We start from the raw sequence: 16,243 nt of genomic DNA, 5'->3' as shown, positions 1-16,243 counted from the left end.
GCTACTGAAAGTGTGGTCTGTGGACCAGCAGTATTGACATCCCCTGGAAGCTTGTTAGAAATGCTGAATGCCAGGCCCCTTCCAGACCTCATGAATAACCATCTACATTTTAACAAGATCTCCAGGTGATCTATGTGCACATCAGCATAGAAGCACAGGTACGGGTTATGCTGAAAAGACATTAGCCAGCAATGTGAAACACATGGTTGAAGCATGTTTGTTTGCATTATGAAAACTATGGAAGAGATATATTAAAACAGGGTGAATTTTTTTATGTGTTCGCTGCCTTCCAGCTAACAGCTCAGCCTCAGCACCTGCCCAGACCCGTCTCTTTGGCTTGTTGCATATAGTTATAGAGGAATCTGCCTTTCTCACTGGTTCAAGAGTTCTTTGAGAACAGAGAAAAAAATCTTTGCCTTTCTGAATCTAGTAACTATTAGCAAAGAGTTGGTGCTCAATAGTTGTTCAATAATAGCACGTATAGTCAGCAAGTAAAGAGGTATCGTACATCTGAGTGAGAATAAGAACTTCTCCTGAGAGATGGACAAGAAGCCAATCAGTGGAAGTAAAGGTGTAGAGTGGGGGCCCAAAGGAGGTAATAACTAGTCAGGTTGGAGGGTGGTGTGGTGATGGTGTTGGGGGCTTAGGAAAGGAGATGACATGTAAGCTGGCCAGAAAAGGTCATCTACGCGGCAGAAACAGTTTGAATAGATGCTTGGTATCATGAAAAAATATGGCAGGTTCAGGGACCTGCTGGGAGCTCTGCATGGGTATCAGGTAAGTAGGCAATATTGGATAAAACAGAAAATACTAGAAGAAAACACCTAAGATGTGCAACCATCTTCTACTGTGAATGACAACCCCTCCACTGAAATGTGAGATTTACTCCAGCACTGAGCGGTGTTTCCCAAAGAGGGTCCTTCTGGGGAGTGTTGTCTAGAAGATTTCACTATTCAATTTGATTTGGACATACTATTTTTGGCTCAGTATCCAGTCAGGTTAAAGTGAAGAAAAGTTTTAGTAACTACCCAGTTAATTTTTCCAATGTATAAAAATATAATTCTTTGAAGGTTTGCTCAACTAATTGCAAACTCATGCCTTTGATGCAAACTTTGATTGCAGCCTGTAGAGTCATGAAATGACTGGGATATAGCAGGGTTTAGCCAACTGCTCTGGCTCTATTCATGATTAATACTTCTCCTTGCAGTTGGATTGATTATTTAAAAGTCTATACCTATCATAATAAAGCCTGAAGAGTGTCTTGGTGGGCTATGATGTGGGTAGGTAGATTCAGCTTTGAACTCACATTATCATTCCTTTATCACTGAGAAAAAGAATAGGCTCTATGAATCTCAGAGGTAAAGGTTCCTAAACCATGGTTCTGATAACTGATTTTCAAACAGATAGCCATTAATTAGAAGGGCTATTTATAGCATAAGGCCGAACTCAATCAGCTAAGGGGAGGAGCAAGAAAAAAAAGCTTTGTTCTCTGCAGACCTTTTAATTGTTAATGCTGAGCTGTTCCCCTGTTGCTAGATAAATCACAACTCTCATTTATTAGCATTTGGCCAGATTAGCTACTGTTTTCTCATTACAACATTGATTTCTGAGAAGCTCGGAGAGATAAGTCTTTAGAAAGAGATGTAAAGGGTTAAAGTAGACAATAGGATATGTTTGGGGGACACTTCAAGGACATGCTGCTCCTTTTTCATGCCACATTTGGCTGTTTTAACACCTTACCATGAACTCAGGGTTTGACTAGCGGCAGAATGATTTCACTCTTGCTCTTGTGTCACTGGTGGTCAAGCAGACAATACAAACCCAGAACTATGGACAGGGAGAGTTATTCAACTTCATTAAGGTTGCACTAAATTGCCCTCCCATAATACCTATGGAATTGGAGAAATGAAAACAAGCTTCCCCCACCCCCTAAGTTGCCATCAGTAACCTAAGTGGCATGACACAATGCAATACACTTCAAAACATGGTGCCGAGAAAAGATGAGGATCATGGCATGGAGCAGAGAGGAAACATGGCTCAGCTCCTAACCCTAACCACAGTCCTTCATAAGCCTTACCAGCAAGTCAACACAATCCTGAGATTTCTCATTTATATATCAAAATTTGGAAAGAAACAAACTGAATCAAAATGCTGATCTTTTTCTTGTTATGACCAGAATGGGAGAAGAAGCCAGCGAAAAAATGTCTGCACCTTAAGAAAGGTAGAGATTCTGAGACTACAGTGGGAAAATCTTACAAGGCCTGAGAGTATCCTCTATGGGAATGAGATACACCAAGGTAGGGAGAGTGGATTCTGGAATGAGAAGTTTAACAGAATCTTAAGAGAAACAGCAGAGCCTAAGTATTCTAGCAAAGATAGCCCACCTCCTCAGCTAAACTCCCTTCCTCACTCTAATCTCTCTCAGAGTACTAAAGAGTAGATAAAATGAAATACCTTGGCCTCAAGTTAGAGCCCAGAGGAAAGATCAAATGAATTTTATATCAAGAAGTGAGTCAGTAGTTCATTTATTAGAGCAAATAAAATACCTGAAAAAGAGCTATTCAAATATGAGCATGAATAAAAGGAAAATAGCAGTGTGGTAGAGAGAGAGAAAGAGAGAGAGAGAGAGAGAGATTATGAAAAAATCATACATAGAAGAAAATAAATTAAGGAACATAAAGAATTTTCTCACAATCTCTTAGGAGATCACAGATCAAAGGGAACATATTGAGGATCAAGTTATAACATTATAGAGCTAATAATAAATTATAAGCTGTAAGAAACAGAATAGATAACTGCTAAAAATAAAATTAATGACATAGAAGAAAAGTTTGAGATAATCAAAGAAAATGCTAATGAAAAGACAAAGAGATGAATTATTTAGAGAGAAGCTAGTAGTTCCATAGTTACAGCAGACAAAGATGATACAACATAAGGATAATTAGCATCCTTAAAATGGAGAACCCAACAAATGAAACAGAAGGTACATTCATGATGCAAAAAATTTCTACCTAATTGAGGAAAAATTGAATGTATACACTGAAAGAATAATCTGTGCTACAGAGTAATTTGATGCAGAATGTTTAATGCCAAGGAATTTTAATAAATTTGAACATTAGGATAAAGAAATAATTGTCATCTAAATAATAGTCATCTAAAATGTAAATTAGCAACAAGCTGGGGAATCAGACTGCCTTCAGACTTCTCCGCAGTACCATTCACTGGCAAAGCACTGTCAATCATTATTTACATAGTTCTGAAAGAAAGAAAGGTTGTCTCAAGAATACTATGCACAGCTGAGATCATGTGCAAGTGTAAAGGAAACCAGTGCACATTTTCAGACCTGGAGGAACCAGAGAACATAGTACCCAGCAGAACCAAACTACTTGAAAAGTGGTATCAAGATATTATGTTTAAGGGCTTAATCAATCAAATAAAGAACCCAGGAACAGAAACTCTGTGGTAAAAGATTCAGTGGTGAAAAAAGTCCATGCAATTTAAGCATCTTTGGGAATTATAGTTACAGACAAATTTTAAAATTTGACAATATAAAAGCAATAATCACCTTAAGAAAAAAATTAGACATGAGGAAGAAAAGAGGAGATGAAGAGGAAAATGCTAATGTTTTAATGTGTTGGTCTCTCATAGTTAATTGATACCGTCTAAAATTAAAACATAATTTAAAAGGACATAATTACTTTATTCTTTTAGTGGTTTTCATAATTTTTTAATAACCTCAGAGGCCCATTAGGAAATGATAGCTCTAGTAGTAAAGAAACATTTATTTAAAGTTTAACAATTTCTTCTGTTGCAATTCAGCTTTTTTCCTATTAAAATGAAATTTAGTAAAATTAAACAAAACTTAAAATTAAATACAATTGAGTACAATTAAATGTAATGCTTTTAAGTTGGATGACACCATTTGGCATAAACACAGACACAGATCAGTAGAACACATAGAGAACACAGAAATAGATGCATATAAATATAGTTAACTAATTTTTCACAAAGTTGCATAGGCAATTTTGTAGATAAAGGATAATCTTTTTAACAAATGAGGCTAGAGCAATTAGATATTCATATGCAAAAATGAGATTTGATTCACACCTTGTAGCATATGTAAAAATTAGCTTGAAATGGATTATAGACCTAAATCTATAACCTAAAGCTATACAACTTCTAAAAGAAAGCACAGGAGAAAATTGTGTGACTTTGGGTCAGGGAAAGAATCTTTAGATATAATACTAAAAGCATAATCCATAAGGAAAATATTTATAAATTGGATTTCATAAAAATTAAGGACTTTTCCTTATTGAAAGGCACTATGAACAGAAAGAAAAAAGAGCAGCATGGGGTTGGGGGGAGAAAGTGGAGGGGAGAGAGAGGCAGATATCATGAAAAAAATCATACATAGAAGAAAACAAATTAAGGAACATAAAGAAAATACTTGTAAATCACATGTCTGATACAGAACTGATATCCAGAATACGTAAAAAAGACTTCAAACCCAATAATAAGAAAACAATCTGAAAACATGAGAAAAATAGTTGAACAGATATCACATTGAAGAAGACACATGGTTGGCAAATAAGATGCTCAGCATCATTAGTTACTAGGGAAATGCAATTAAAACCACAGTGAGATAACACCACACACCTGTTAGTCTAAAATTAAAAAGACTGATCATACCAAGTTTTGGGGAGGATGTGGAACACTGGGGACCCTTATATCCTGCCAGTCGGGATGCAAAATGTACAACCACTTTGGCAAACAAAGTTCCTTAAAAATTAAACAAACATCTACCATATGACCCAGCTATCCCATTCCTAGGTATTTACCTAAGACAAATGAAAGCATATGTCTATACAAAGACTTTTACATGAACATTCCTAACTTTATTTGTAAGAGGTAAAAACTAGAAATGGCCAAAATGTCCACCCACAATGGCAGTTTATCCATCAATGGGCTGCTACCCAGCAATAAAGAGGGATGAGCTACTGATACAAACAACAGCAGAGATCAACCAAAACACAATAAAGAAGCATAAAAAGAAGCCAGACCAAGACAGAGTACATACTGCATGATTACATTTATATAAAATTCTAGAAAACACAAATCAATGCATAGTGACACAAAGTCAACCAGTGGCTGCCTGGGGATGGTACACAAGGCAGAGAGTGACTAAAGGGAGAAATTACAACAGAGAACGTCTAGGGTGCTGGACACACTCATTATTTTGATCCTGGTGATGGCTTCATGGGTGCACGTACACATCAAAATTATCAAATTGTTCACTTTAAATATGTACATTTTATTGTCAACTATATCTCAATAAAGCTATAAGAAGTAACTGTAATGCTTTTTAATTAAACTAGCATCTAGAGTATAATAATATTTATGATTTTAAAACTATTTCTCCTGTATAATTCAAAGGATAGGAAGAACCTTAAAGCATGACCCACACCGGACTTGACTCCAATTTTGGTCACTGGGGCTTGAGCAGATTCTAACTCGACACCGACAGATAAAAAAAAATGTGGCATTTCTTGATTTCTCAGTTTCCTGTAGCACAGACCTTAACATTTTGTATAGTTACTATTTTTCCTACTTCTCTTTAAATATGTAAAGGTATTTTTCTTCTCCTGTGTGCATATTTTACATGGTTATGATGAAATGACTTTTCTTCATTATAAACCTATTATATTCTGTTAAATTTCATTGTTAAAAGTTATGTTCTCATGAAGGCTTGGAATTCTGTAACTCTTTTAAAAAATAGTTTTATACCTAATCTTGTCTATAATAGTTTGTCTAAGGCCACTGGATATAAATTTCGATTTTAGGTAACATGAACTAGGTTTAAGGGCCTAGAGTTAAATTTGGGAAGGAGAAGAATTATTCCTTGTAGAAAATCCTTCCTGAGTTTTGCGACTCCTAAGTCCCAGCTGCAGTCTGGTGGTGACCAATCTGAAACCTGTCTAGGTGCAAGTGGTAAAGTGGATGTCAAATTGTGCCCCATGGCATGCCAGGGTTTTGCAAAAGAACCTCGGTAGGTACCGTGTTGGGGGCTGGACAGGAGGACTGAGTGTTGGCGGTGGGGGCTTCAGGCAGCGCCTCTCTTCAATAACTGCTGCCCTGCCTTTTGTCTTTTGTGTATTTGGGTTAAATTGATATTCAAAAAAAAATAATTCTAAAAAATAAAATTTGAAAACCCTTTGGTCTGGGAACACAGAGATCTATTTCTTGTGCCTGCTGTCCCACTTGCCAAGTTATGTGTTAAGGCTCTGCAGGGAGAGGAGCTGCAGGTAAAGTACTCCGACAGGCTGTGCCACGAACAGGCAGCCCAGCAAAAACACACAAGAGAAAAGAATGGAGGGACTGGATGGACAGGAGAGGGAACGTACAGAGCAGGAGGAGGGAGAGAGAAGGATGGCAAGGGAGGAGGAGGGGGAAGGAAGGAAGGGATGAAGGGAACCCAAAGTGGGCAGAGCTGTGCCCACCCTACAGTGCTGCACTGGCTTTGCTCCTTTGCTATCCCTCTGTCCTGGGGACGCTGGCCTCAGGGGACCGGAGTGCACAGACTGCACAGCTTGGAGGGAGTGCTGAAAAGCGTCCCTGTGTTTCAGAAATAGCCTGCGTGATTACCAAATAGATGCAGCATTGAAACCTCATTCCAGGAAGCAATTCGGGGAAAGCAGACATTTAGATTGACTGTGATTATCACATTCGAGAGATGGCTTGTAATAAATGTCTGTTTTTCTCCAAAAATATGGGGAGAGCGGGCATGAGAAATGTAACCTTAATAATTGAGAAACCAAGCTGTTTGCCCACAAATGAAAACTTCATTATAGGGCTGGCTTTTACCATAACAGAAAAAGATGATGTCTGAACAGTTCATTGTCCCTCACTCCCCCCACTTTAAATAGAAGGACTGAATCAGACAGGGCATGTAAAAGGCATTATATCTGTGCTCAGGCAGGGAGGACGGGCAGAGGACAAATCCAGGGGAAACGTGACATTGTGTGTCAAACAGTGGGATCTGGCAACCCGAGACACATCCCTGGTGCTACCACTGACCCAGGGCAAAGTTTTTTAGCTTCTTGATACCTCAGTCTCTCCATCTGCACATTGGTTATTTGTGGAATGGATACAATTTCTCAAAAGTGGCTATGAAGATACTTTCTGTTGGGTAAATTCTATTTTCCCACTGCTTCCAATATATTTGTCAATTGTTAAAACTCTCCAACAAACAGAAATGAAAATCCCTGGTGAATGAGGTGACCTTCTGGCATTGTTCGTAGTTGGAAATGTATTAAGAGAATTGTCCTGATTCTGTACTTTCCCTTGGTCATTCCAGAATTGTAGAAATGCCTTCCATTCTTAGGAACACCTTGACTCCAACTTTAAAGGTTTTAATAAAAATCTCTTTAGAGTTGGTAATTTAGTATTTTATCCTATTGGAGGTTTTCCAGAAGTTGCCACCCTGGGAGCTCCTGCTGATTGAGATGTCTCACCACTGGAAAGGTTACCCTTTTTCTTGTTTTTTTTTTTTTTTTCTTTTTTCTTTTTTTCGATTCAGGATACTATGGAGGTACAAACATTTTGGTTACATGTAATGCATTTGCCTCACCTAAGCCAGGGATACAAGGGAGTCCTTTCCCCATACAGCGCGCTTCGCTTCCATTAGTTGTGCGTTTACCCCCGACCCCACCGCCTGACCGGCATCCAGTGAGTATTACTACCATGTGAGCACCTTAGTGTTGATCAGTTAGTACCAATTTGATGACGAGTACATGTGGTGCATGTTTTTCCATCCTTGTGATACCTCACTTCGAAGGATGGGCTCCAGTTCTATCCAGGATAACACAAGAGGTACTAGATCACCATTGTTTTTTGTAGTCGAGTAAGTACTCCATGGTATACAGATACCACATTTTATTAATCCACTCATGTATTGATGGGCACTTGGGTTGTTTCCACATCTTTGCAATTGTGAATTGTGCTGCTGTAAACATTCATGTGCAGATGTCTTTATTATAGAATGTCTTTTCTTCCTTTGGATAGATACCTAGTAGTAGGATTGCTGGATCAAATGGTATTTTTCTGCCATCCCAAACTGAGGCACGTTATTCCTGACATGAATCATGGAGAGAGATAGTAACAATTTAAAATAAAAGTTGATAGGGTTGGAGACCCAGAAACTCTGGACAGGGACTCAATCGATCATGGAGCCTGTATCTGGCAATGGCCACCAGCCTGGGAATTTTGACCTCTAGGCATCTGCAAATTAGGATGCAGCCGTGTTACTGTCACTTACAGAATACCAGATGGAAGTCGTATCTTCATCCTCACAAAGGTGGTACCAAATCAGTCAGTGTGATCACACTGGTTATCTGGTAGTGAACATTATCACCACCACCGTCAGAAGTTCTGATTGACAAGTATATAAATCTGACCCAAGAAGGAGGAAACATTATCATTACCTGATCATGCTTTTTCGATAGATGAAATTTTTCAAAAAATAAGATCCATACTGGGAAATAAGACAAAGCTCCTCATGGTTTAAAAAGATCAGAGACAATGGCCATTGAGCACCTGGGTCCTCATATTTCTCTATGACAGTTTCCTCCAAGAAAGGGAGTTTTAGCTGCTTTATAAACCAAAGAAGCACTTAGATTTTGCTTTGTAAATGTTTTTAAAAATTATTTTAAAATAAAACTGTTAGGGAACTACACTGTGTTTGGTCTATATGACCAGGGAGTAGACTTTCTGTATTTATTTCTGACATTAGATTTCATTTGGATGACTCAGTGGTGAAATTTATAACTCAAGTGAATTTTTAAATGTAATCTGAATATTTTTAAGTAAGGTTTGTTGCATGGAGAGGTTTGCTGAGTGTGAGGCTTCCCCTAAGATGGCCAAGTAAACAACTGGAGGAAAATAAAAAGCATGGTTTTATAGTAAGCCCCCTGTGGAGCGGCTTGGCAACGTATCAAAGTAGTGATATCCCTACTGTCTTTTTCATGTATGGAAAGAAAAAAAACTTTCTAAACACTGGGACAAAGAGAAGGGGAGGAAGAGATGGACTAAGCGAAAATAACTTTATTTTCAGTTTATCTGCGGGATCACAGGTGCTTGGGGATCAGAAGCACTGGAGTCAATTTCATCTCAAAGGTCCACAGTCACCCATCTCGCGTGGGCCCCACGAAGAGCTGGCACCCACCCCCAGCTGTGGCCAGTTTGATTTACTAGCTGGAGTTCAAGATTTTTTTTATAAAACTAAAGAGTACATTGAATATCAGTTGGTTAAAAAGGTTCAATCATGATTTAGTTCCCCAAAGGCACAGTCAGAGCAAAGTATTAATGGGGATTAATGATGGCATTGTGGTTCGATATTAGCAAAAGACCAGGGTTAAAAATAAACGTGGCATCTCAAGGGAAACTGGAAAGTCCTGTCTGGCAACAGTATAAAGCACTGGAATTTTAAAATATGTAACTATATTGACATTTTTTTCTCCTCTCCTACCTTTTAAATTTTCCCATTAATATTACCTTTTTTCTTACTATAATTGAATCAAAATACCATGAGATCAAGTAACTGTAAATGATGGGACCCCATGGAGCAAACTTTGGTGGAGACAACCGTATGTTCTCTGAATTGCAAAGCACACAAGCCCCCAAAGGAGCAAACTACCCCCTATGACATTTTTCTCCAGTGCTTTTGGTGACTGGCTATTCGAATCCAATTTCCCCTATGGAGAAAGGATTTCTGTGAATAGTAGCACGTTTGTTATTGCTGTGGGTCCTTGTCAGCCATTCTTCCATCCTTTCATCCAACATCCCAACACTTGTCAGGCCAGTGCTTAGTCCTGGGAAAACTTTGAGCTAAATTTGAGGGATTTGCTTTCCTGTACAATAACCCTGTACGTATTTCCATCAGAGATTTTGCCATGCTGTGCTGAAATGCTCTACTTACTAGTCTGTCTCCTCTACTAGACTGTAAGCTCTGTGAAGGGAGAAACGATGTTTTGTTCACAATTGTCCTCAGTGCCTAGACTGGTAGATTCTTAGCAAATAATTCTTGAATGAATGAGTTAATATTGAGTGTTTTACTGTTACCAGTGTCACCACCGCCACCACCACCCTTATCATCACCACCATCACTATTGCCACAACCACCAATACCACCATCTTATCATATTTGGTACCTAATCCTCTCTGGGCACTTTTTCTCCAGAGTCCCAGTGCCTTGACTATTTTGAATCCTCTGATTTACACCTTTCTTTACTTATTCTCCTATTTCAAAATTCACCTTATCCAGGCTCCATTCCCTTGGGGCTCACTGTTCTTTTCTAGCAGACAGCTACTCCATTTGATAGAGTAATTGTTATTGGTAATCATGTGTTGGTAGTGGCCCTCTAAGGTAATATGATCAGAGAGTAAGGACAGTATCCAGTTCCAGCTCAGCCACTTATTTGCTGCAGGACTTTACGTGAGTGACACCACTTCGAAGGGCCTCTGCTTCCTCACTTAGGAACCCCCTGGAAAGTCTTCCTGATCTCACTTGCTAGCTGCGTGTTTATTTCAACACAGATCTTCTATTGGTAACGTCTTAACCAGCAGGAGCAAATGTGGATGGAAGTGAGATATTTAGGGTTTTCACAGTGAATATATGATCAGGTATCTGCAGTAACAGCAGCCATTTCAGCAACAGCTGTGTCTCCTTGGGGGAAGTTCTCTGCCCACAGTCGCTGCCAGATCCAATCAGCCATGGGGCAGAAACAGGCACAGACAGGTAACCGCCCTGCAGCAATGCCAGGTTATTGTCACAGTCTTCCCCTTTCCCCAGGACCATGCTGTTCTTGTCACAACATGTCATGCCCAACTGTTCTGATAGTCTGACTGGGGGCTCAGAGTCCATGTCTGGCTTCCTCACAGCAACTTCGGGCCAGCAATGGAATGCTTTATTAATGCCATGTGAGGGAAGTCAGTTTTCAGATGGCATAAAACATCCTTCTTAACTTTTCCTGGTGGAGACTGTCACATCAGAAATGCATTGGAAAGAAAACAGCAATCAAGCAATGCAATTTAAAGGAAGAAGTGTAACTTTGGTCAAATTTCTTCTTTTTTCTAATTTTTTTTTTTTTTTTCTCTCTTAAATCAATCTGCAGTATAGATAGCTTCGGTAAAATGCACCACTCAGTATTTAGAAGAGCCTAAATAAAACTTAGCTTATGTAAGGTTATAACATCTCAAGCCTAATCCCCAGACAGTGAGAATGCAGGATATTTGGATTTCTGTCTCCTGGGAAAGTCCTATAGCCTGAGGCTGCCCAGAATGTCATAAACTTATCCTACTTTTACATCAAAGTGAAATAACAGCAACTCAAAATAAGAACAAGGGAAGATACTGAATTTATAAAGGAAAAAAATAGAAGAAAGGAGAGCACTGTTTTGAAGAATAAAAGGATATTCTTGATGCCACTGGGAATAACAAATGTGGTTTGAGCACAGAGACAAAATTCATTTTAAAGATGAAGATGTGAGGCAAGGAGAGGTTAGTGATTTATTCCGGGTCACATACGAAGTTAACAGCAGACCCAGAACCAAGGTCTGAGCAGACATGGCTTCCCGCATGATACTGCCTCCACTTTCTCTCCAACAGAAAAATGAAAACCAATGGCTTTGAATGAGTTAAGATCTTCTACACAGGCAGGAACAGAGTGTTATTTACATTCCACAGGCAGGGAAACTAAGCCACAAAGGGGTTTAGTGCTATGGTCCTCACTAATGGTGATTTTTACCTCCAGGCAATATTTGGCAATATCTGGAAACATTTTTGGTCCTCACAACTGGTGGGGGAAACATGTTACTTGCATCTCCTGGCTAGAAGCTAGGGGAGCTGCTAAACATCTACCATGCACAGGACAGCCCCCACAGCAAGTGATTATCCAAGGTCGGCTACCGGACAATGAATGTTTTTATATGGGGATTGTACACTTAAAATCCAGATTCATATTACTATTATCATTAAAAAGTTTGCACAATTTGGGTTATCTTTGCTTTTTTTCCCTTTTCTTAGCATCATCCACCCACCAGTTCCCTGCAAACCCCTTGCCAACGTTCAGTGCCAGACTTTGCCTTGACCACAGTAAACAAATTTGCCTTTGGAGCCCCAGTCATGTGCTTCTGTGCCTTGTCCCCATTCGGCTCCACCCTCTTCAGATACCCCGAGAGGGCTGAAGTCCTCAGCCCCACTCTTTCCCGGCAACCCCTGCTCTCCACATGTATCTCTGTTCCAGCATTTGTGTCCTAAGAAAGGGATTTGCAGCCTCAGTGACCAGGCTGGGAAGAGGTTTGAGAGGAACTCAGGAAACAGCCGTGCAGCAGCCTCCGTTCTAGCTGGGCCCAGGCCCACCCCCGAGAAGACACACACGTGCCATCTTCCCAGGAATCGGGGTTCTGGATGGACTCCAGCAACTTCAAAAAATTTTCTTCCTGGGCCCTCTAAATACATCTTTTCATATTTTAGGGCAAATCTTTAATTGAGAAGTCTAAAAGTTTTTTTGTTCTTTATTTTTGTTTAACTACACTCAGAAATTTCACCATAGCTTTCTAGACTTTTGAATAGGAGAACAACAGCCGTAATGGCCAAAGAAGAGTTGATCTTTTCTGTCATCTTTTTTATAGATTTTTGGAGTCTCAATATGTTAGTTTGTAAATTCATTATAACTGAATAGATTTGGAAAAGATTACAGCAGATAATAGAGATGAAAGGGTGTTGAAAACTATCAGACATTTTGCATGTGCATCCAGTGGTGTGACAGCAATGGAGATACTGCTCTAAATGGCCCAGGCAAGCGCTCTACCCCTTAACACCCAAGGCCTCCCCCTCCAAAAATAAAACCAAACCATTCTCCAAATAGATTCTCTCTGTCTAGTTCTAACACCTTTAATTGAAATATACATTTTCAAAATTAGAACTTCATAAGCGTTATATGATCAGTAAAATTTCAAGGCAATTTGCATTAGGATTACGGGCTTGTTCACAGATTAACAGCGTCCTGCTTGGCCACGTGCGACCACAGACAGCACTGGGTGAGCGGCTTCACGTTCTCGTCCCTCTTGCACTGGCTTGTGTTAGACAGTGACTTCTGATTTCTGGATTAGTAGAGATACACATACTGTGTGAGTAAGCTTAGGCTGATGAGCGTGCCATGTTAGAATGCTCAACAAGAAATTAATTTATATTAACTGCTGCTAGCTAGCGCTTCCCTCTTCACCGCAAACCTGCCACAGTAACTCCAAAGACGAAGAAAAAGGGAAATCCTGTCTGTGAAACAGGAAAAATAGTGATTGGCTGCAGGCCTAATATATGGTGTCATATATGGTTATTACAAAGAGATTCCTAGCAATTCTTTAGAATTCATTGTTGTCTTTTCACTCTGCAACATAAACTAACAGAAAACAAAACTGCCTTTAGATGTTAGTTTCTACTTTCACTTTTTAAGCTTCGCTGTTTCTTAAATTTGCATGTAGCTTAGTTATTAATAAAATAAAAACACCTCCTCTTAAAAACTAACCAGAAATTACATTTCACAGCATTCTCAGTCTAATATTTTGTATGAACAATATTAATTTCGTTTAACTCAAAAGGGTGTACAAAACCAAACTCAAAGATAAAATGCTTCCAAAGAGAATTTTTTAGAAAACTTAAGGAAATTTGTAATGTAAGAATTTTTTTCTTAGTCTTTGGTTGTATGAAATGCCACCCAGCTTAATGTTTCTTCAGGAATATTCTACTCTTGAATCAGATTCGATATGCTTTTCTGTACCAAAGACTGGTGCTATGTGCTGGGTGTGTCAGGACAGTGCAGGACTTTGCAGAGACTCCACACCACACTGAATCCACGTCCCATGCCTTCCCACTCATGGGAGTTCTAGCTCCTCTCTCAGTATGCTATTCCACTGAAGGATCTTTGCATTCCCAAAGATGTTCCAGGATCTCCTACAGAGAGCAACATGGAAGGTACAAAATGTCTAGATTTGAGGTCAGCAGACCTGGGCTCTAGCTGATGCTTGTCACTGGCGAGCTGTCCTCACCCTGTGTCCTAACTTGTAAAAGAGCATGAGGCCTGCATGCCCATCCTGCTGACCTCACAGGACTACCACCAAGAATAGATACCCATTTCATAAGTGAGGAAGCCCGGTGGTGAGGTATCATTGTAATAGGAAGCCAGGAGTAATAGAGTTGTTCATTGCGTTACTCTTACTATTACACGAGAATGAAGAAAAGCTGCATCTCATACATCTTCTTCTGTACTCCTTGATATTTGATTGATAGACTGTTTGATTATAGTCATCGACATTTTTGTCATGGTGACTTCTCAGTCCCTAGGCAAGAGGTTCTTAAGAATAACTGGCCTAAAGCATCTGATATCTATCACCATTTGTCTGAAGCCAAAGAAACATACCATATTGAGATGAGAATTGTGTTTTATAGCACATGACAAGCCCAGGGAACTCCAAGAGCTACACTGGGTGTCATAAGCCAGAATCTTACAAATAAAAGTTTGTGACGTATGAGTCATCATGTCAACAGCTCTGGATGAGCTGGCATCCAGGCTGAGGCGAATGACATATGTAACAGATTTTCGTGGTCGCTAGCTGTTACTTACCATTGCAGACCCCACGCGGCTGACCTTGATGGGATTCCCCCTGCCGGAGAGGTCCATCTGTGCTCTGTCCATCACGTACAGGCAAGCGTCGAGGATGCCATCTTCAAACTATTTGGGGGAAAAAATGAGAAACTACGTAATGTCCACTCTGCAAACAAGATATTCCCTGATGAAAAATAAAATGAAACCACAGCCTAATGTTCAGGATTGTGTCTGATATAGTAGTCTCCCATAATCTTGAGTATGAAATATTAAAGTGAAAGGAAGGGGACATCCTCTTTTATTTTTCAGTGAATAAGAACATAAAAAGCAAGCCATAGACAGAAGCAGAACTACCAGAAAGCTGATGTGCTCAGGGATCATGAACTGACTTGAGGCTCTCAGAAAGTGGTACAAGCTAATTTAGAAGATCTCCCCAACATACTGGCTCCAGCACCCAAGGTGAAGGAATGGACAATTGACCAAAGTCAGGCCAGAGTCTCAAGACTTCCCAAGTAACACAAGTCCCCGTGCATCTCAAAAATAAACGGCTTTCAGATGTATGGCAGGAAGGTACTTCAGGCCTAGTTACCTGGACCCAAAATAGTAGGAACTCATGTAGTAACCGTGCCTCTAAGGTTTTCCCTCTTCTGAGATAAGGTGGCTGCAGGCTCAAAGAGAAGGCAGAAAGTCCTGGAGAAGATTAATTACACTATCCAGGGAACAGCCTGGTACAAGTTCAATTTCCTTAGAAAGAAATGCTACAAAGGCAATACCAGAATTTTCTTAAAAAGGAATAAAAACCAAACAGTAATAAAATGGCAAGATGGGGAGATTTTGCCTACACTGTAGCTCGCTGCAATAGGAGATTTCCTTGAATGCAGAAACCTTGCCTAGTATCTACCCACACACTTGTGACAGAAACCACAATCTTAATGGCTAATTACCATGTAGTTATTTATTAAATGCAGTTAGAATACCAGTTCTGGGTGTAGCCCACACTGATGGGATGGATGCAGCAATGGGTAATTGTCCTAGTTCTTCAGCTATATAAATACCTTACTCTGGTTCTTATTAAGCAGCATTTCTCAGCCGTGTTTATGGGTTATAATAGCAACTAGCTGAGAGTTAAAGAGGTAGTCACAGAACCAGCTGTTTCCTTGCATCACTGCAAACAACTGGCTTGGTTGGTTATTTTTGCTGACGGACCCAAAGGCCTCTTTGAATGACAGCAGATGCAGACAGTGCCTCTGCTTGAGGGTGTCCACCTGAAGGCATGCTGTCCAGGGAGTGCCCTGACTGTGCAGGGACACTTTCCCAGTTCTCCTTGCTACATATAGTGATGCCTTTTTCCTTTATTAGCTTTCTGCAGATTGTCACTTTGGGGCCATAAATAGAATCGCTAGGCTAAAGGCTAAGAATTGGGGACAGTAGTCAAAGTTTGCACGTCACTGAGGAAGGGGAGGGTGTGTAACCAGGGAGCCAGGCAGGAATCCAAAGACAGGGGAAGTAAATGTAGATCATAGCTTGGCAGGACATCAGAAATGCAGGCAGGCAAGCCTGAGCACTGGGCATGGAATCCTCAGAAGT

The 16,243-nt window shown here is 39.9% G+C and overlaps 1 protein-coding gene across 1 annotated transcript in view; it reads right to left on the bottom strand.

Moving 5' to 3' along the window:
- The window catches only part of F13A1 (coagulation factor XIII A chain), a 153,945-nt gene that overhangs the window by 66,093 nt on the left and 71,609 nt on the right, over positions 1 to 16,243 (bottom strand). Inside the window, exon 6 of the mRNA XM_069493144.1 lies at positions 14,675 to 14,782. Within this exon, the coding sequence (XP_069349245.1) occupies positions 14,675 to 14,782 (108 nt within the window). The remainder of the gene's footprint in view (positions 1 to 14,674; positions 14,783 to 16,243) is intronic.

Source organism: Eulemur rufifrons, chromosome 18 (genome assembly GCF_041146395.1).
Source record: "Eulemur rufifrons isolate Redbay chromosome 18, OSU_ERuf_1, whole genome shotgun sequence".
Lineage (NCBI taxonomy): Eukaryota > Metazoa > Chordata > Mammalia > Primates > Lemuridae > Eulemur > Eulemur rufifrons.
This window is presented reverse-complemented; position numbering and strand designations above follow the sequence as displayed.